Source organism: Watersipora subatra, chromosome 3, assembly GCF_963576615.1.
Source record: "Watersipora subatra chromosome 3, tzWatSuba1.1, whole genome shotgun sequence".
NCBI classification, from domain to species: domain Eukaryota; kingdom Metazoa; phylum Bryozoa; class Gymnolaemata; order Cheilostomatida; family Watersiporidae; genus Watersipora; species Watersipora subatra.
This window is the reverse complement of record NC_088710.1, coordinates 68,753,261-68,775,832: the sequence shown is the minus strand read 5'-3', so window position 1 is coordinate 68,775,832 and position 22,572 is coordinate 68,753,261. Positions and strand designations below refer to the sequence as shown.

The 22,572-nt window shown below is 37.1% G+C and overlaps 1 protein-coding gene across 2 annotated transcripts in view; it reads left to right on the top strand.

The window, feature by feature from the left end:
• Positions 1 to 152: 152 nt before the first annotated feature.
• Positions 153 to 22,572, top strand: part of LOC137391406 (uncharacterized) — a 38,885-nt gene continuing 16,465 nt past the window's right edge. For both annotated transcript variants that reach the window (XM_068077869.1, XM_068077868.1), the window contains exons 1-9: positions 153 to 181; positions 372 to 551; positions 4,730 to 4,807; positions 5,506 to 5,635; positions 6,529 to 6,665; positions 9,683 to 9,821; positions 11,154 to 11,224; positions 13,594 to 13,756; positions 16,981 to 17,051. In XM_068077869.1, the coding sequence (XP_067933970.1) occupies positions 543 to 551; positions 4,730 to 4,807; positions 5,506 to 5,635; positions 6,529 to 6,665; positions 9,683 to 9,821; positions 11,154 to 11,224; positions 13,594 to 13,756; positions 16,981 to 17,051 (798 nt within the window). In that variant the 5' untranslated portion in view covers positions 153 to 181; positions 372 to 542. The remainder of the gene's footprint in view (positions 182 to 371; positions 552 to 4,729; positions 4,808 to 5,505; positions 5,636 to 6,528; positions 6,666 to 9,682; positions 9,822 to 11,153; positions 11,225 to 13,593; positions 13,757 to 16,980; positions 17,052 to 22,572) is intronic.

Sequence of the window (22,572 nt, the reverse complement as noted above, 5' to 3'; positions counted from 1 at the left end):
AGCCAGGACGACTATTGGCCCTTTTCACGATTCAGAGCCGGACAGACAGCGATCATAGATAGCCGTTTTTCGCTAGCCAATCTCTATTATAAGTTAGCAGTGTAAAAAAACTCATCCGTTGCAGACATATCAAGATTTGGATAGGTGAAAATTAGAAACGGTTTCTGTTTGCATTGTTGAGGTAAGTTCTTTAAGCCTTTCCTCGATCTAAGCCAAGACTTGTAATATTATTCTTGCTTCACTATGCAGTGGCTGAAGAAGGATTTCACAAATCCTAGTTGCCTCTCGACATGGCAAGCGTCGTGTTTGGTGTTTACATTATTTAAGCAAAATAGCATATATGTTGTTAATAATATCTATTTGCATTGTAGCAGCTGTCACTCAGGCATTCGCCGTTGCTGTGCCTGTAAAATGCTGCCTGTTATCAACTAACAGAAGGTTCATTCCCTTTATGGTGGTTGATTCGCAGTCTACATAAAACAAGGACATCTTCTGGAAACTAAGTAGCCAGTTGGACCTGCTAGCGAAGTTTTCTATGGGATATGGAGGAGGTAGGTGCAGGGCCAAGACTAATCGAAGTGCCCATGTAAGGTGACCGGATGAAGGTTTTGTCCGGTAGTCACTGCTCATTCTGCTGTTACTCACTGTGATCTGGTTTGGTAGTTTGGCTGTAACATTTCCTAGTAATTCTGCATGTAGTTTGGCCATTATTGTTGTTGTATAACCATTGTTATTCAACCATTTGATGGCAAAATGTCTTCGTAGACATTTTGGAACTTGAAAAAACTTGGACATTTCATGAGAAAGTTGTTAACTGAGATCAGATAGGCTGATGGTCTTCATTTTTTGTAACCGATCTTGATTGCTGCTAGAGGTGCTTTACTATGCTTTGCCTGCAGAAAACCTCAAACAATCGGCCATTCAGAGAAGTTTTGTTATGAAGCAAAGCTCATTGCTTATGCGTTATGTCCACCTTTGAATAGTAATTAATCATGATCCCACTTTTCTATGAATGGCTGAGCCATCAAGCGAGCATTATTATAATTACTGACTTTTAATGTTGTTGAATATTAGTTAGTTGTGGACATCTCTTACTCATGGTTGTTGGGATCTCGTTGGGTCTCCCTACCTACGGCTATATATCTCGTAATCTAATGCTATCAGTAGCCTGTGAGTTGTGGATACCCACCCTCAGCTTTCCCTCCCTACGGTTATATACCTCATAATCTTATGCTCTCAGTAGCCTGTGAGTTGTGGATACCCACCCTCAGCTATGCTTACCTACGGTTATATACCTCGTAATCTTATGCTATTAGTAGCCTGTGAGTTGTTGATACCCACCCTCAGCTCTGCCTCCCTATTGTTATGTACCTCGTAATCTTATGCTATTGGTAGCCTGTGAGTTGTGGATACCCACCCTCAGCTCTGCCTCCCTATGGTTATGTACCTCGTAATCTTATGCTATTAGTAGCCTGTGAGTTGTGGATACCCACTCTCAGCTCTCTCTTTCTCTGTGGTTATGCATGTACTCATTAGTTTTTCACATGACTAACAACATTTTTATCGTTTTGTGCAACTTTACACAGTGGGTATAGCGACGATATTGTCGTTTTTCGCAGGCGTCTTATCGTAAGGCTAACTACGGGTGGTCAATGTCTCGTATTTGTTCAAATTTTCACTCACTAGTAACATCTGATGTAGTATGATACATCATGAGGGTAAGTATTGGTTTTACCAGCTTACGACGATCGAAAACTCCGAATTTTTGTTATCATAAAGCAAGACTAACTTTCATGTAGTTTGCACATTAATTATGATTTATTTATCTTGTTTGAGCGACATTGAAGACTATTTTTATATCATGGCAATATTCAGACAAAGATTGTTGTTCAGGCTTCTGCAATGGAGAATGCTTCTGAAACATCATAATATGAAACAATCAGACTAACATTGTCACTAGCATGTCTTTATTAGTAAATTTATATTGTTTTAATCTCTATTGTAGAAGCATAGTACTTGTCAACAAATAGATTTATTAATGTAACTCATCTATTTTCAAAAAATTCTATTCTATCAATAAATTAATTCACCTTCAGTAGCCTGAAATAGTTTCAAAAACATAGCTGTGAAAGAGGTAAGCTATTAGTCTCATGTGCCTTATGGACCTTATACCGTCAATTTTCTCTCCCCAACTTCCTTTTTTCCTCTCCACCCTCAATTTTCTCTCCCCACCCCCATTTTTCTCTCCCATCCTCATTTTTTCCTTCCCATCCTCAATTGTTCCTCCCCTATGGCTATACTCCTTATGCTATAAGTATCCTGTGAGTTGCGAACCTTCACCCTTAGCCCTCTCCCCAGGGCTGATACTCTCCCCTAAAAGGCCCATTAGGTTCGGCCCAAAATCACGTTTTAGGGGGGTTTTCAGACCATAGGGCACTGTCAGTGAATTTGCTACCTTAGGGGGTGTTTCCACAAGCAAGCCAGTAAAAGGGCCCATGCTCATTAAGGTTTTATTCAGCCAAAGTAATACCAAGAAATTGCACCGAAATTCCAGTCTTCATTTTAAAGCAGATTGCTGCTGCTTGCTTGCTAACAGGAAAGGAAGGAAAAAGAGACAGTCGACACTGCATCATCTTAGCAACCCTTTAGCAATATACTCAGAATAAATGATATGATATTTATTTCATTGATATTCATTATGTTTTTCTTTGTAAATGGAAATGATGATCTGATGGTTGTTTGGAATCAGTTCTATTAATCCTTTTGCAGGCATAGCGACATTTTGTCGTTTTGCGATACTGACGTTAGTGGGCAGAGCAACTATTATGTCGCCACACAAACGGTTTATATAAATTTATTTATGGTTAGCTAATTGCCTTTTTTGTTTAATTTTTTTACCAATAGTAAACTACAATATGTTTGTCTCTGTTAGCAACAAAAAAATAAGCCGTTTGCAGAAGAAAAAACGATCGTTTTTGCAATACTAAACAAACGAAAAATCCGAAATCAAAATGTATTTAAATAAAATTGAAAATTTTGTTTGTAGCTTTTTTTTCTTTATTAATGCATGAATCATATTGGATGTTTAGCGGGGCGTGGAACCTGGGTGCCCTCTTGGGAACTCCCAGTGTTTAGGGGGTGTATTTCAAATTGATCAACCAGGTGATTGGGGGTACAATATCCAAATTCAAATTGACCAACCAGGTGATTGGGGGTACAATATCCAAGCCTGGGCCTATCCAGGTGGGTGTTTTTTTCAGAGTATCAGCCCTGAGCCCTCTCTCTTCATAGTTCATAGAACCATGGACTCCTTGGACTACATGCTATTGCTATTTGGTCGATTGTGGACCTTCTTCCTCGTGCTTGTAATTCCCAACTTTCTGTTGTTGTTGTTGTCGTTGTTGGTTTCCGGTTGAGAGTGAGCCCCTACCTTCAGCTTTTGCTCCCCGTTTGTGATAAACTGAGACTAATTGTTGGAACTTGTGAGGGGGTTAGAGGATCAAACTATTGAGATAAGAAGCACAAACCACTCCATCCACGACGATTACTCGCTCGTAATCTGTGAGTTATTGTAAGCCGGCACCAAAATTATCTCTTCAGAGGTTTATCACCGCTAGCTCCAAGGTCCTCACACCATTTATAACATGGCATGGCTTTGACTAGCAAGAGCTCTGGCATCCTCTAGCAGGTGTGAGAATGAGATATGAATCTGCTGATAGATGCTATCAGCTAAGGCTAAGAGATAATTAGTGTAACTGTAGTTGCAGTTCGGCTTCCTCTTAGCAGGAGTCACCATGAAGACTATTGGAGAAGGACTGTGACAAATTAGCAATGCTTAGATTATACTGGCTCCATTCTGACCTCTCATTGCATCTCATTAGCTATGAGAGCATTGGGATGGGCTTCCCTGGCATGTTATGATCATGTAATTGTCATCTCCTACAACACCTGGTTAAAGGGTTCATTAGCAAGATAGTACTAAAAAGGGCTTTTCCATGGGAACCAACTACTTATAGTACCATTTCTACATTCCTTCATACTTGCCAAGTCTCCCGGTTCAGCCGGGACCCTCGTTTTTTAAGTCAGTCTCCCTTTTGCACCAAATCTCCCGTTTTTCTCCAGCTTTTTTAATAAAAGTAGTGGTTTAATTTTTTTACTTGTCGTTTTCCCTTTGTTTACTAGTTGTGAGCCCTCATCATCACATAAAGTTAGCAACGATGAAACAGATCGCTATTAAACCGTATGTTTGCCATAAAACCTGGGCTATTTATATTTAGCAACATTGATTTCTAACAATTTGCTCTACAGTTTTTCATCAATAAACAAAGATTATACATGGAGCTGTGACATATCGTTGGCAATTGACCATGACCTCACATTGATAGTAGAGTACCTAAACATTGAATAAAATCGTTGAAGGGCCTCCTATGTAGGTACCAATGAAGAAAAAAAAACTTCACAAAGAAATCTAGGCTTCAGATTCAACTACTACATTTACCGTGAATCTCACGCTTTTTTTCTCAATTACTTGACAAGTATGCATTCCTTTAACTGTAACTCTGGATGTGTGAAAATTATACTTGGCCAGATTTAGTTGAACTATCTGGTAACAAAACTAGGCTTGTGTATCTTTCGATGACTTTAGCTGAGTTAGCCCTGCAAACAATGGAACATGGACCGACAAGCAGAGTGTGCACGTTTTCAAGTCTGTACATTATTCTATTTGCAGCTGGCATCCGGCCAAAAAATTATTCCTACTACTGACAACGATGGTGCTACATTGGATGAAAGACTGGAGGAGCTGCCAGTGAGTCATATTATGATAGACAGAAGTTCTTTTTATAATCAAAGTCCTGATAGCCTCAGGATTGTCTTCCTTGATGATTGCTAGCTAAACAAACAGTGTTGATTTGAGTGGCTTGACAAAATATACTAGGGTGATGTTCAACTACTGCTGCTAATGCATGTGTACTGTTCCCAGCTGACAGAACAGAGAAGCAGCCTCTTGTCAGCCAATCACTTGTACAAAGTGCAGAGTATACAAATAATAACAAATTGCAGTGCTAGCTATAGCCATGGGTGTCACTCTAAGCACATCAATCACCTGCTTCGCATGCCATCATGCAATAATATCATATTACTATTCAAATAAAATATTACTAATCAACTAAAATAACTTGTGCTCAAGTTGCTAATTTTCTGTAACAAGAGAATTCGATAATGAATTGAGATCGGGTTGGGCGCATCGAGTACATCTATTCTTGGAAAGACTGAGAATTAATGACAGAAGCTTTCCGCAGTGTCATGCGCTTCGCTGATGTTGTCATTCTCTGTACCAACCTACATTTGTTTCTTGGTACAGACGTACGTAGGATGTAGTATAGACTTTAGATAGTATTTTTTGGTATAGACGTAGTAGAAAATGTACCAACCTACATTTTCTACCACATTTGTTTGGTGGTGAGAAACCTTTCTATTGTCTGTTGATGAGTAATGCGGTTGTAGCAAGCGGAGAGGCTGAGTGGTGGCCATGGTAAGGAAAAGGCTGCTGTCATGAGACGTAATGTCGCGGGACGCAAGAAACCCACCCGGCAAGGATTGCGTGACAGCCTACTCAAGTCCTTGGAGGAGTCAGGTCAGCGACAATTCAATGCTCTCAATTTACCCCTTTTATAGGGCTGCTACGTCAGTTATTAAGTCTGACTATCTCCTTTTGCTGAGCAGTACTCTATGTTGGCCTGGTTCCCATATACACCGCATGCACCCCCAACAGCACCGCTGGGTTATCAATGAAATGTGAACCCACGCGCCGAGTATCGTCGAGTATCGCCGGTAGTTGCCGGCGTTCAACGTAAGAGTTCAGCGCTGTTCAAATTTTGCGAAGAGCCGCAGGCAAAACCTTCTCGAAATACACTGTACAGGTGAAGGTCACCATTATAGAAACGGCATGGCGAGCGAACATTTTTTATGCGATTATTAGCGATGCAGCTTTATGTGAGCAAAAGCCGCCGAGCCTAGCATCGCAAGTGTTTTGCTGCGCAAGATTACCGTCGGGGTCTCGCAGCTGATTTGGGAACCAGGCTTTAGGTCTGAATGGGGATTAAAATATCTTTGTTTGTTAAAACTCGGCCACTACTTTTTTTACTTGTCCTTAAGAGGACGTTGCAAGCAGATGGTACAAGTACAGGATATTAATATACTTCCATGTTAAGAACAACACCGATCTGTCACATACGTTTGTCCTCAAACTAGCTCCTTGAATGGTCAAGGAACTAGTATGAGGACTTCCTTTTTGTTAGCAGCGTTTCACCTCTGGTTTGGTCTAATCACCGCGCCATGTTAGATAAGCAAGTTTACTTTTACCATAGGGTTCTATTATCCTTATCCTACTTCTTTGAATATATGTCATTTCCTGTTCGATTGGAGCTTCTAACTCTTAAAGTAGGTTAAATCACCAAGCTATGTTTGGTTACCAAGTTTTCTTTTAGCAGAGAATTGCAAACCGGATAGACTTGTTACTTCTTGCAGAGCTGCAGAGCATTCTGATGGGTACAAGTATAACGGAGGAGTCCGTGGCCCCGCAACCAGTGACTCCAGCCTCACCATCCACTCCTCAGGAATCAACTTCTACTCCAGTTGCCCGGACCCATTCGTCAAAAGCAAAGGTAAGTGCCTTCATACAGACAATAGACATATAGACTATAGACGTATAGACAATACACATATAGACAATAGACATATAGACATATAAACAATAGATGTATAGACAATAGACGTATAGACAATAGATGTATATACAATAGACATATAGACACTAGACATATAGACAATAGACGTATAGGCAATAGATGTATAGACAATAGACGTGTAGACAAAAGACATATAGACAATAGACGTATAGGCAATAGACGTATAGACAATAAACATATCGACAATATACATACAGACAATAGACGTATAGACAATAGATGTATAAACAATAGACGTATAGACAATAGATGTATATACAATAGACATAGACACTAGACATATAGACAATAGACGTATAGGCAATAGATGTATAGACAATAGACGTGTAGACAAAAGACATATAGACAATAGACGTATAGGCAATAGACGTATAGACAATAAACATATCGACAATATACATACAGACAATAGACGTATAGACAATAGACGTATAAACAATAGACGTATAGACAATAGACGTATAGACAACAGTCATATAGACGATAAACAATAGACATATAGATAATGGCATACAACAATAAAAACCTTATCTATCTGTATAATTTATTTTAGGTCAGATAAGCTTGATTTGAATCGGAGGTCAGTCATCAACTGGTGGAATAGTTGTTTTTATTATTTCGTGTGCATATTTTATCTCCCGAGTTTTTCTGGAACTGCATTTAACCTCTTGTGTTATGCTGCCAACCCCAAATATTTAGATTATTCACTGCTGAAACAGCCCAGTCTGTCAGGTTTGTCATCTCAGTAACAAGGCCATGTCTCTATTGCAACATTTCAAAATTAAGCAAAGCCTACTAACTGCGAATTTCTTTTATTACTTTTCAAAAAACAAGTTTGAATATTCTGCAATTAAATATTAGTCATTACCCATTTTATCTAATCAAAAAATATAAAAGCAGTTAAATCTATTTACTGTTTAGCTCGTCGCTATGGCGACTTTTAGCATATATTTCATAGGCAGCTTTAAAAATGCTAAGTACTATTTACAGGGAAGTCATGGTCAGCATATGAAAAACGTTTTTCTAAAAATTTGTAATAAAAGTCATTATTTCCTACAAACTGTTCATCATTTTATGTGCCTTACATCATTTTCTTGTGACTAACTTTGTGTCAAAAGGTAGGTCACACCTGCTTCCTGTTTTTGCTGAAAATTGAATCATCAGCAGATAGCCTTGAGCTTTCAGAGAAATTAGGAAAAACGCAACCAGTTCCACTTTTCTTCTAGTTTTTATTGAAATACTTGATTATTTTAATATTTAATTACCGAACTAAGTGTGTCATACAGAGATGTCAAATTCTTTTTTCTGCTGACTTTAGTTATTGCAAAGCAAAGATGCTAGCAAGCATTTGGGACAAAATGTTACTAGAAGGCATATTTTTATATGGTGTTTGTTTTAAACACTATTTTTCCTGTGGCACCCTTTGCTTTTATTAGATTCTGTGAAATGTAAATTGATGAACCAGGGCTAAATAGACATTTTCTAACAAATCTGAACACAAAGAGAATGGAAGGAGCATCTCTAAACATATACATGTACATAAAAATACTAAATTACTACCAATATTGCTAGTTTATAATTTTCTTTACCTAATTTACCATCTGAATGTGGGACGTCTCACATTGCGCTATCGTCGATCATATCTCATCAAAGAGCGCTTTCCCTACGCCTGACAAAATGTCAAAAAACATCTATAAATCTAGAATAGGGTATGCAATTAGCATTAGCTTACTCCTGCACATATCCGTAAACTTGGAGTTATTATCTTCTTGTAACTTTAAGCGATATGTGATTGACAGTAATTTAATTACTTTATTGAGTATTTGGAAATGAATGGAAAGATATATTTTAGCGTGCACTGAAAACACGTTCGCGGTTTGCGATAAAGCTAGCAATCGGTTAATTGCAGCCTAAAAACATAACAACGTTTATGAGGATATCGGACCACCTCTTAAGCTGATGCTCACCATATATGCGCTTATCCACTGTCAAAGGTAACCCTACCCAACTCAAGTATTGTGTACTGTTGTGCCTCCTGATCAACACGAAAACTACTGTTATTCTCCTAAAATAGTCAGGGGTACATGGCTAGAACCTAAATGGCTGCCATGTACCTAGTCATGTATCCCCTACATCTAGGAACCCTGAAAGTGCCATATGAGGCATGCCCTGCCCTCTCAACTGAGATGGAGATGTTTTCCTAATCAGTATAAGATCTCATTATGCAGCACTAGAATTTATTAATCTGCGCTGACTCACACTTCCTGTTGTGGCATATTTCTGCAAAACTGTACTTTTTCGTAGCAAAGTCCTGTAGTGATACTCACTCATGAGGAGGCATCAGGTAAGTCTGCAACTGTAGGTATTGTTCTCCAAAATCACCTGGGTGGCCAATGGACGTATGATACTTGCTGCAATGCCTCTTGGTTCATGCAAGCATTGTGGTTTTTGTTGTTAGAGCTGTAACACATCTGGGATCGGGTGAAAGGGTTGATTTTTATGAGAGGGAAGTCTTATTTTACTTTATTCATTCCCATTTCCAAAGTGATGAAAGATTCATCATTCGCAGCCTCTTTTTCTTTGAGTTAATAAAAACAAGAAAAGGCAAGTTTTGAATGGTTGTTAATTTTTCAGAAAATCCAATACTGATGTCAGTCTGTTTCCGACAAGTCAATTTTCATTGTCCAAACAATTTGTCAGAGCCGTGCTTCTATAAACCTGGGTCATCGCGTGCATCAAGCATGTTTCTACACTGTGTGATTGTGTGTAGCTATGATTTTACGACAAGGCTCTCAATATTTTTAAACAATAATGGAATATGATTGTTTCTGCTGTGCTTCACTGCCATATTGGTAGTCGGGTTCTCATGCATAGCGTATTCTCACGTTCTATATTATGCGTGTATATCTAACAATATTCATTCCTACATGCAGAATGCAAAGGGCTCTCAACCTAATGATTTCACCAATGACCTCTTCAAGGCAATGAAGCAACGGGAGAGCAAAAGCTCTACTGAACAGAACCCAAAGGTTGTTCGTCAAAGTACTGAGGTCAAACCTTCAACTGAACAAGGTAGTCACTCGGCTGATTTGACCACAATTAGGAACTCTCAGCACACAGTATTGCTATATCCCTTGTGATGTGGTTACTGTCATCGTTTGTTTTACCTACTCCTATTGGCTCCACCTTCTCCTATTGGCTCCACCTACTCTTATTGGCTCTCGTTTTTATTGCCTACGTCTATCCAGCCATTTGCTGCTGTTTATCAGCATGCATTGCTATCTTTTGCTGACATATGTTCCTGCATGCTGCTATCCTATGTAACCAAGTTACAGTATATGACTTTATGCTTTCTTCGTATGGATGCAAAGGCATTCATATGAAGAACTACAAACAGTGAAACTCGGATAACTTCAAACTTCACGGGACCGAGCGAAAGTGTTCGAGTTATCAGAGCGTTCAAGTTATCAGAGCGTTCAAGTTATCAGAACAATGTAACAAGTGCATGTATTCATCAGTAGATACATGTACATATACAAACTATATATTAATCAAAAGCATAGATTGATTGTTGCAAGTTAAAGGGTCTCTCATGTAAAGTTTTAAAATTTTTTATCAGAAAGTGTAGATATTTTTCTATCACTTGAGATTTGTTTGTTGTTTTAGGTGATGTGAATGCTAGGTGATGTGACTGCTAGGACGTTCTCAGGTTAAAATTGGCAAAACCTGATCGCGGTTAAAACGCTCACAAAAAAAGACATCTTTATCCCTTGAGCATTTTAATTAAGATCAATTTTGCCGATTTTACTTCACTTTTATCCGAAGGTTATCTTGCTTTTCCTTGCTTTCGAAGGGCCATCGCTAAGCGGATGTTTGGTAAAATTTGATTTTTTGCAAACCTTTAGAAAAGTCGTTAACGAAAATATTTAGTCTATGATGGTAATAACGACCCCTAAGAACCACTAAAAGTTGATGTTTATCTCTATGACTTGAAATGTAATGATATTCTAAAGCGATAACAACCGTCTCGGTAGCCACTGGGCAAAAAACTGTTCGAGTTAACGATGCTGAGGTCGAGTTATGCAAAGCAATTTATCATTGCGTGGGAATGGACCAAACAAATCCGTTCGAGTTAACCATGCGTTCGAGCTATCCGAGGGCGAGTTATCCGAGTTTGACTGTATATGGTACCACGCTATCTTACATTATAATAAGCTTTCATGTTACCCTGGTATCATATAGTGTGGCATGTTATCATTATATCATTGCGTGTTAACATGTACTGTATGTTACTAATCTCACCTTATACTAGTTAGTGCATGACATGCCTACAGTAATTATATAAGTTATTACAATATGGCTACTATTTGCACAATATACGGAAGGAGTGATTTATATTTTCAGATACGAGTCCAATAGAAATGGCAGATAACATAGAGTCACCACCTGTAGTAGACAGAACTAGCAAGCCAAAGGTCAGTCTTTCTGTATTTATTTCCACATCACTCCATCTTCTGTGTCACTAAGGGTACTAAGTCCTCTATTGGCTCATTTTCAATGAAAACAAAGTAACAATCAAACATATTTTCATTGATGGCTACTGTATTAGTTTAGTTTTATAGCCAGAAATTAAGTTGTTTTTCGTTTAGTCTTTATCGAGTTTTTATAATACATTTTAAAGCTTTATATGTAATTATTTCACGTATTTTTTATTAAGTTTTGGAGCTGTAGAACAAGCTAAATGATTCTAATGAATTCTTAATAAAAATATTTGCTTTAACCAGGGTTGTGGCGCATTACAACCGCACTGTTTCATCGCAGTGTAGTATGCAGTAGTTTTTGCAGCGCAACTTCCAATACGCAGTAGACATTTAAGGCTACTGCAACTGCACTCCTACTGCAGATTGCCCACTACGATCTACTGCGCAACTTGTATGACGCATTACATGTACCTGAAGCCTAGCGGATTCATGATACTGCGAATGTGCAATCTTCAAAAGTTGAAACTGCGCATTAGTATGAAGTTAAACCATAACTGTCACGAACAACTTTTATCGTATTTACTAGGTGAATCAGACACGCTGATTCCAATTTTGTACTCAAAATAAAGATTAGTCCACTAACTTTCAGAGTAATGAAAGCTTTTTTACAGCGTTTTAATATCGGTCTTGAAAACAACACGATCGGCATAACAAGCTCCGCCCATAAATATGTGACGTAACCTAGCTTTTTAGTAACAGAAGTTACGTAGGGATGTTTAGACCGATTTAGAATAATAGATATGGGTGTTTTAAAATCCATTAATATCTAAATTTAGCCTTAAAAATAATATCAGTCTTTTCTGAAAGGTAGATGAGCTATTTAACATTGCATATTTAAAAAGCGCGATAACAATGCTAGCTTGTGATAAAACCGCGCTTTTTGAGCTCATTTTCCTCGGCGTCCAGCCCATTTAAACGTCATGTAACAAGCTACGAGCAATTTTAAATAGTTTATATACCTTTCATAAAAATCTGAAAATATTTTACAGGCTGGATTTAGATAATAATGGGTTTTAAGACACCCATCTCTATTATTCTAAATCGGACTAAACATTCCTAACTTACGTTCCTGAAAAAGCTAGGTTTCGTCACATATTTATGGGCGGAGCTTGTAATGCCAATTGTGTTGTTTTCGAAACGGATATTGAAACGCTTTAAAAAAGCCTAAATGACTTTGAAGGTTAGTGGACTAATCTTTATTTTGAGTACAAAATCGGAATTAGCGTGTCTGATTTACCTAGGAACAACGATAAAAGTTGTTCGTGACAGTTATGGTTTAATACTGTAGACCAATGACACTGCTGACTTTCCAAGCATCTGTACTGCATTGCGCAGAATTGACAGATGTTACCTTTAGCAAGCTCATAAACTTGCCTTCTAACCCTGTTATCATTTCAGAGAAGGGAATCGGGCATTATCACCATTACTATCGATGAAATTGGGGTCTTTGTATTGTATTTTCATTAAAATCATATATTAAAGCTATAATAGATTATCATTTAAACATTTAGTGTTTTAACAAGCTAATTGTGGTCGATTTGTTTGCACTTTCATACTCAAGTTTGAGCAGCATTCACATCTTTAATTGTGTTGTGGTTACCACCAAGTCAATTCATTACTAGATTCTGCAATGAGTTTTTACGAAATTTTTCTGAACATGTACATTATGTATAGTGTAACGCAAAATATCCTACTATATCTAGCACTGCAAAATGTGCCCTAGCAACACTCCCACTGTATACAGTACTGCACACTGCAGTAGGCATTACCGCTACTGCACCAATACTTGTAATACAGAAACTAGTTGTACTGTATGTATGCTGCATACTACGCAGTAGCCAAGTATGTAATGCAATTATACTGCATGACTGTGACATGTTTGCTACTGCACTGCTAATATATCTACAAATATATCCAGGCCACAACTTACTGCAACGCATTTTACATCTGGGCTTCAGTGAGTAGGCCTACTTATAAATGCGCAGTTATCATTTTCTCGTGATGGCCACAACCCTGCCTCTAACTCGGACAGTTTTAACATGCAAATGAAATCCATAAATTGATTAACTTTGTATGCTGAGGTTTGACTGTAATATAGCTTTGTTTATTGCTATATAACACGTCATAGCTTTGTAGAACGCAGGTCAGCATCAGACATCATTGTACTACGGGTCTAAACGTTGTACAATACCATGAAATGCTGTACTGTGCCATATAACTATTCATATCACTATATGTTGCTCATATCACTGGGTGGTCTTGTTCTGATGCGTATGCTCCTAATTTTCCTTTCCTAAATTTAGAGCCTCAAAAGCCCAACAGTCGAGGATTCAAACAAAGACCTCTTCAATCTTCCGATCCGTAGAGACAGAAACAGATCTACAAATCAGGGTTCCAAAATGATTAGACAAGGTGGAAAGGAACCTTCAATAAGACAAGTTGAGCAGGCGGCGAGTGGGAACAAAGGTGAATACATGCAAACAGCTGTTCAAGTGTCTAGCAGCCTAAGGCATTCTGCACTATTTCACTAGCTATGTGAGCATGCCTGCATGTGAGCATGCCTGCATGCGGGCATGCCTGCATGTGATCATGCCTGCATATGAGCATGCCTGCATGTGAGCATGCAGACATGTGAGCATATCTGCATGTGAGCATGCCTGTATGTGAGCATGCAGACATGTGAGCATGCCTGCATGTGAGCATGCCTACATGTGGGCATGCCTGCATGTGGGCATGCCTGCATGTGAGCATGCCTGCATGTGAGCATGCAATCATGTGAGTATGCATGCATGTGAGCATGCAGGCATGTGAGTATGCATGCATGTGAGCATGCCTGCATGTGATCATGCTTACATGTGAGCATGCCTGCATGTGAGCATGCATGCATGTGAGCATGCCTGAATGTGAGCATGCCAGCATCTGATCATGCCTGCATGTGAGCATGCCTGAATGTGAGCATGCCTGCGTGTGAGCGTGCCTGCGTGTGAGCGTGCCTGCGTGTGAGCGTGCCTGCGTGTGAGCGTGCCTGCGTGTGAGCGTGCCTGCGTGTGAGCGTGCTTGCGTGTGAGCGTGCTTGCGTGTGAGCGTGCTTGCGTGTGAGCATACTTATGTCTGTATGTACAAGTGCTCACGCATGAGTCTGTTGCGGTTTTATGTGTGTGTGCGTGTGAGCGTGCGTGCGTGTGTGTGTAGAATGTCTGTATGTATGCACAAGCCAAGCCAAAGTTTTCAGGCTCAGATATTCAACTTGATGTATTTAACACGCAGTTCATTGGTAAGCACACCAGTATTATGGGCAGTCTTCAAATTGCCTGCATTACAAATATTTTTTCTTTTTAATTAAGGTCAATGCAAATCAAGATAGTTCAAACAAATCCCCATTGTCTATAATTTTATTCGTACCCATTTTATTGGCTGTAACTATTCTTGTTGACTCCTCCTACTTTTACTGTCTCCACCCATTTGTTGAACATGTTGATATCTAAAGATTGTCCTATTAGCATTGACCAAGTAAATTTTTCAGACAATATGTCAGGATTCAGAGTTGTGTATTATAGTTGTATATTACTCCATATTGTTATTTGTCACACTGTATGATGTAGAGTAGATTCTCCTATAACATAAATTCCAGATAGCATAAACAATTCATGTGAAGTTTTTTCTTCGTACTAAAATTCCATAACGTAAGTCAAGTCGGGTGTCAAGTCGGGTAAGTTTTCAAAATCATATTGAATGTTAGCTTATCTCACCGTACTTGTGGAAGTTATATCTGTTATATCTGTTATATCTGTTATATCTGTTATATATAACATTCGTGACATTTCCGTTCGTTGTAATGGATCGTCATATGTGTCAACAAAACTGAGGATAGGATAAATAGGGTAGCTGCGCAACTGTTCATAAATACAAAGGTGATCGATTGATGCAGATGTTACAGCGTCGGTCTACCAGTCTGAATGTCACGGGTTGGAGTATCGACGAAAGTTCTCTTTTATTCTAACCTTGACCCCTAAGTACAGTATAGACGACGAACAGGTAGAATCGCTTTTTATAGTAAAAAGATTTTGTTGTTTTGCCTTATTGTAGATCCACAAAACATTTATTATTAGTTTTACTCTGCAGAAAAGACTTTGCTGTTTAGAACAAAATAAGCAAATTGTTGTAAATAACATCAAAAATGTGCAGTCCCCATCAACTTATTGTAAAATTACTGCAATCATGGTCTATAAAACCAGTGAGATTAATCATAAAAAGAAGAAAAGTTGTCGATGCAAACCAATAATACTGCAGTTACGGTACAGCCCTCAAATTAGAAGAGTTAAGTAAAGTTTTTCCTTTTTGCATGGCCAAAGGGGTGAGTTTTGAAAGGTCTTGGAACAGATTAGGCAATTTACATGTATTTTACTGTTCATATAACGTAAAATTCCTATAACGTAAATGTTCCTGGAACAGATTAATTACGCTGTAGGAGCGCCTACTGTACTTGTGCTACTGACCAATTCTTTACATAGATCTCTACACACCTGACAAGCTATAGCAAGTTATAGTTCTACCATATGATGTAGTGAGTCCATTTAAACTTTTTAGTTCATGCGAGCGGATATGTCAGAAAACCTGCACCTACATGTAGTTTTACTGATTTAAAACAAACGGGTTAAAATAAAACTCAAATCAGTGATTGTTTGTGTTTTAAATAGTTGATAACTCTGAGAAGGGTTCCAAAGGAAAATCCTTTGTAAGCGTATGTAGTGCCCCAAACCAATTTAACTTCAGTTCATTCTATAGTATGTTTACGGGCTCTAAATTATATCTTCCTGAGCTGCTCTACAAGGTTGACTTCTTGATCTTTAAATACAAAGTAACACTCAACTATTGATTTCTCTTTTTAATCATCGAAACATAATACAGTTACTGTTTAACTCACGATAAATCTCAGACATTCACATGGCAGGATTTAGTTATAGTCAGCCTTTCCCTCCTTCATCCTTGATTACCCCTCGTAATACCATCGTTACGTATGTACTGACAGGCAACCTACTGTCACGTATCACTTGTATATTTCTATTTTGGAAATTCTCAATTGTTATATGTTGAATTTAGTGTGTTTTACTGTTTTTTCTCTTTGCTGCCGTCTTATCGTGTGCTTCTATTTACTGCATTGATGCTGCTGTCTTATCGTGTGCTTCTATTTACTGCATTGATGTTACCATAAGCTGTCATTACCTCTCTCTACTACTACTTCTATTTACTGCATTGATGTTACCATAAGCTGTCATTACCTCTCTCTACTACTACTTCTATTTACTGCATTGATGTTACCATAAGCTGTCATTACCTCTCTCTACTACTACTTCTATTTACTGCATTGATGTTACCATAAGCTGTCATTACCTCTCTCTACTACTACTTCTATTTACTGCATTGATGTTACCATAAGCTCTCATTACCTCTCTCTACTACTACGTGTTATTCTGGTACGCATTGGTTATTTACAGCATACTGTCACATATTACTGTGATACCATATAGGGTGGTATGCTATCATTATAGCATTACGCGTTAACATATGCTATATGTTACTAATCCCACCTTATAATAGCTAGCGCATGACATGCCTACAGTAATTATATAAGCTATTATAATATGGCTACTATTTGTACGATATACGGAAGGAGTGATTTATATTTTCAGATACGAGTCAAACAGAAATAGCGGATAACGGAGAGTCACCACCTGTAGTAGACAGAAGTAGCAAGCCAAAGGTCAGTCTCTCAGTCTAGTAGCTATCTATGAGCTGGTGTTTATATTTTGTAATGTTGCTTGACCACGAATTGTACATCAGACAAAACTCCAGTGAAGCCAATGCCTTGAAAAATCTTTAAGTCAATGACTCAAGAATATCGAAGTCAATGACTTGAGAATCTCAAAGTCAGTGACTTGAGAATTGCTAAGCCATTGACTCGAGAATTGCGAAGTCAGTGACTTGAGAATCTCAAAGGCTGTAACTTGAGGTACTAACTAAGTCAATGGTTTGTTGAGAATCTTCAAGTCAACGACTTGAGAATCTTCAAGTCACTGGCTTTAGAATATCAAAGTCAATAACTAGAGAATCTCTAAGTCGATGACTTCAGAATCTCGGAATTGATGACTTCGAAATTCTGAAGTCGATGACTTGAGAATCTATAAGTCATTGACTTGAGAATCTTTAAGTCACTGACTTGAGAGCTTAGCAGACAATTTTTATTTCCTGTTTTATCAAGTACTGGTTGCTGCCTTAACTTATTCCTGTAAGATGCACCGACCAATATCTTGCATTGTTTATCCTGGCTGCCATATCATAAAGGACTGGATATACAGGATGATGTTCCATACTAACTATTCAGCGTTTACTCAGTATGTATTTGCATCGGTCACGTTTCCTTAGTTTAATTTTGTTTGTAGCTAGAGCACATTTTACATTTTCAAGTCAAGTTAAATAAATAAATTTATTTAACTAAATGAAGTAATAATAAATCTAAAAAGTTTTTTGTCATCACGCTGTCTTTCCATTAAGGACAAATTGAGGTGTAGCCTTGTTGATACAGGAGTTAAACAGAGCTTAGGTAGAAGCAGTGATGCAGAGCTAGTCTAACATGGACTCCACGAGGCTTAACTTCATGTAACATAAATATTTTTTCAATTTTGCATTTGATTTATTTTGCACTTTTTTTAATTATCACGACCAGTCTGTCTACCTTTAATTCTCTCAGTTGTTTTTTGCAACACGTACACTCTTAGGATACAACACGTACACTCCTAGAATACAACACGTACACCCTTAGGATACAACACGTATACTCTTAGGATACAACACATACACCCTTAGGATACAACACGTACACTCTTAGGATACAACACGTACACTCCTAGGATACAACATGTACACTCTTAGGATACAACGCGTACACTCCTAGGATACAACACCACGTACACTCCTAGGATCCTAGGATACAACACGTACACTCCTAGGATCCTAGGATACAACACGTACACTCCTAGGATACAACACGTACACTCTTAGGATAACTACTAAATGGCTTCGGAGAATTATTAAAGAAACTATTTGAAGATCTTTGCTCATGTTGTGCTATAATTTCCTACTTTTTCAATAAGTTCTTCCTTTTTTAATGATACGACTGAATGATCACTTTTACGTATCCAACTTTTTACTCTCACTCAGATTAGTCTTTTTTAGATCATTGATTATAAAGGTGTTAAAGTTGAACTTACACAAAATCTTTTGAAAATTTCATCCAAAAGTATTCGTATTTTTTTATCATTTGTGATTGTGTTTGATGTTTGAGGTGATCTGACTGCAAAGATGTTTCAAGATTAAAATCGATAAAACTTGACCACGCTTAAAACAGTCAGAAGAAAATATGTATGTGACGAAATGACATCACTGGCTACTCAGTTTCCTGTGTTTCTTATCATTTATGTTGTGTTTTGAGTTCAATTTGCAATGCAAGGTGTCTCATTGCTGCCAAAGTTTGCTGAAGTGCAACTATAGACATCCAATATGCACGTTCACTTGAAATTTAGTGTTTTAACCGTGATCAAGTTTTATCGATTTTAATATTGAAGCATTGTGGCTGTCAGAACTCCTCAAACATCAAAAAAACAATCACAAATGTTAGAAAATACCGCTACTTTCTGATAAAATCTACTAAAATTTTGCGCAAGTTTTTTTTAACGCACATCATTTACATAAGGACTTTTATCATATATTTCAGTACATCAGAGTCTTGGCTTTCGAATGAGCCTATATTCAATACACAAAGAATAATAGAACTATGAAAAACAGGGTGTCAAAAGTATGTCCTGCAATAAAAAAACACTTGGTTATGGTTCCTACAATATGATGTCATAATTAAATTTGGCCTTAAATCGTCGGTCCCTTTCGCTGCCATTGAGGCTGCGCTTTTCTGTGACAATCGGTGCTCTTAAACCCAGAGAGCGCTAATAGCCTAATAATAAACTAGCATTATAAATAATCAACAATGCTCGGGGATCGTGCTAACACCCGACCAATACGAACACGTGTTTTGGGTTAATAGATTTCGGATGATTGTTAGAGTTCACTTTTTTCATCCTTTCGTTCATTTTAAACATTTATAGTAATTATTATCACATCGTTTTATATGATGGCGTTGTTTGTTCCATACAAAAATGATTAATAACTTGATGAAAAACGAATTAGTAATTAAATATCAAAAAGACAAAAATATAAAAATTACAATATTGATATTACCGTATATTCGAATAAATTACAGTATATGAAAAATAGAAAACAAGTGTATTGGACAGTTAAATTAATCACTTTGTGTATGATACTAGCTTATAGGCAGATTAAGTTATTTACAGTAGGCTTCTCTATTTTGAACAATCCCGGAGTGCAGTGAGTCAACCCCAACGATTGATTTATCTCAAGTGACTTCTACAACAAAATTAAACAAAAACCCAAATGACTACTAACAACATACCTGGTTGTTAACCACCCATGGTGGTAAAGGTAATGAAATCACATCGATTAAATTGTGACCTGCAGTCGCGTGGCCCTAGGTCTATATGTAAATTGCACTCTTGCGAGATCACGCAATGCTTGAAATTATTTAGCCTCAGTCATGCCCCTCAATATCACAATAAAAAGAGTGGGCTAGTGCATAATATCATCGGGAAAATATATTATGGTGCTTGGAATCTCAGTTATTTATCATAAAAATAATCTGTACATGGAGAGCTAATGACACTAATTCCTTTGTCATCTTCATCGGTTCTCTGGAGTTGTCCTACCTTCGCATGCCACTAGCGTCATTATCGTAGTTGATAAATATAAGCCGTAAGGATTAAAGAAGCGGTAAGAGCACACAACAACGAATATGAAAATTGTGACGTCACAGTTTCCGAGCCTATACCATTGAAGATTTCTGCGGTAGAGCTCTGGGGAAATCCTATTAACACCAACCAATGTCTGTCTCACCATGTCAAACAATGGCTCATTTGAAAGCCAAGATATTGAAGAACCTGAATAAGCTGAAACAGTACTTATGTAGTTTATGTGCTTTAAGTAAGTAATCTTTACTATTATTCAAGGACTGTAGAACCAATCTATGTGATGGAGAACTGTGTATATATTTAATAGAACCAATCTATGTGATGGAGAACTGTGTATATATTTAATAGAACCAATCTATGTGATGGAGAACTGTGTATATATTTAATAGAACCAATCTATGTGATGGAGAACTGTGTATATATTTAATAGAACCAATCTATGTGATGGAGAACTGTGTATATATTTAATAGAACCAATCTATGTGATGGAGAACTGTGTATATATTTAATAGAACCAATCTATGTGATGGAGAACTGTGTATATATTTAATAGAACCAATCTATGTGATGGAGAACTGTGTATATGTTTAATAGAACCAATCTATGTGATGGAGAACTGTGTATATATTTAATAGAACCAATCTATGTGATGGAGAACTGTGTATATATTTAATAGAACCAATCTATGTGATGGAGAACTGTGTATATATTTAATAGAACCAATCTATGTGATGGAGAACTGTGTATATATTTAATAGAACCAATCTATGTGATGGAGAACTGTGTATATATTTAATAGAACCAATCTATGTGATGGAGAACTGTGTATATATTTAATAGAACCAATCTATGTGATGGAGAACTGTGTATATGTTTAATAGAACCAATCTATGTGATGGAGAACTGTGTATATATTTAATAGAACCAATCTATGTGATGGAGAACTGTGTACATATTTAATAGAACCAATCTATGCGATGGAGAACTGTGTATATATTTAATAGAACCAATCTATGTGATGGAGAACTGTGTATATGTTTAATAGAACCAATCTATGTGATGGAGAACTGTGTATATATTTAATAGAACCAATCTATGTGATGGAGAACTGTGTATATATTTAATAGAACCAATCTATGTGATGGAGAACTGTGTATATATTTAATAGAACCAATCTATGTGATGGAGAACTGTGTATATATTTAATAGAACCAATCTATGTGATGGAGAACTGTGTATATATTTAATAGAACCAATCTATGTGATGGAGAACTGTGTATATATTTAATAGAACCAATCTATGTGATGGAGAACTGTGTATATATTTAATAGAACCAATCTATGTGATGGAGAACTGTGTATATATTTAATAGAACCAATCTATGTGATGGAGAACTGTGTATATGTTTAATAGAACCAATCTATGTGATGGAGAACTGTGTATATATTTAATAGAACCAATCTATGTGATGGAGAACTGTGTATATATTTAATAGAACCAATCTATGTGATGGAGAACTGTGTATATGTTTAATAGAACCAATCTATGTGATGGAGAACTGTGTATATATTTAATAGAACCAATCTATGTGATGGAGAACTGTGTACATATTTAATAGAACCAATCTATGTGATGGAGAACTGTGTATATATTTAATAGAACCAATCTATGTGATGGAGAACTGTGTACATATTTAATAGAACCAATCTATGTGATGGAGAACTGTGTATATATTTATTAGAACCAATCTATGTGATGGAGAACTGTGTAAATATTTAATAGAACCAATCTATGTGATGGAGAACTGTGTATATATTTAATAGAACCAATCTATGTGATGGAGAACTGTGTATATGTTTAATAGAACCAATCTATGTGATGGAGAATTGTGTATATATTTAATAGAACCAATCTATGTGATGGAGAACTGTGTATATATTTAATAGAACCAATCTATGTGATGGAGAACTGTGTATATATTTATTAGAACCAATCTATGTGATGGAGAACTGTGTAAATATTTAATAGAACCAATCTATGTGATGGAGAACTGTGTATATATTTAATAGAACCAATCTATGTGATGGAGAACTGTGTATATGTTTAATAGAACCAATCTATGCGATGGAGAACTGTGTATATATTTAATAGAACCAATCTATGTGATGGAGAACTGTGTATATATTTAATAGAACCAATCTATGTGATGGAGAACTGTGTATATATTTAATAGAACCAATCTATGTGATGGAGAACTGTGTATATATTTAATAGAACCAATCTATGTGATGGAGAACTGTGTATATATTTAATAGAACCAATCTATGTGATGGAGAACTGTGTATATATTTAATAGAACCAATCTATGTGATGGAGAACTGTGTAAATATTTAATAGAACCAATCTAT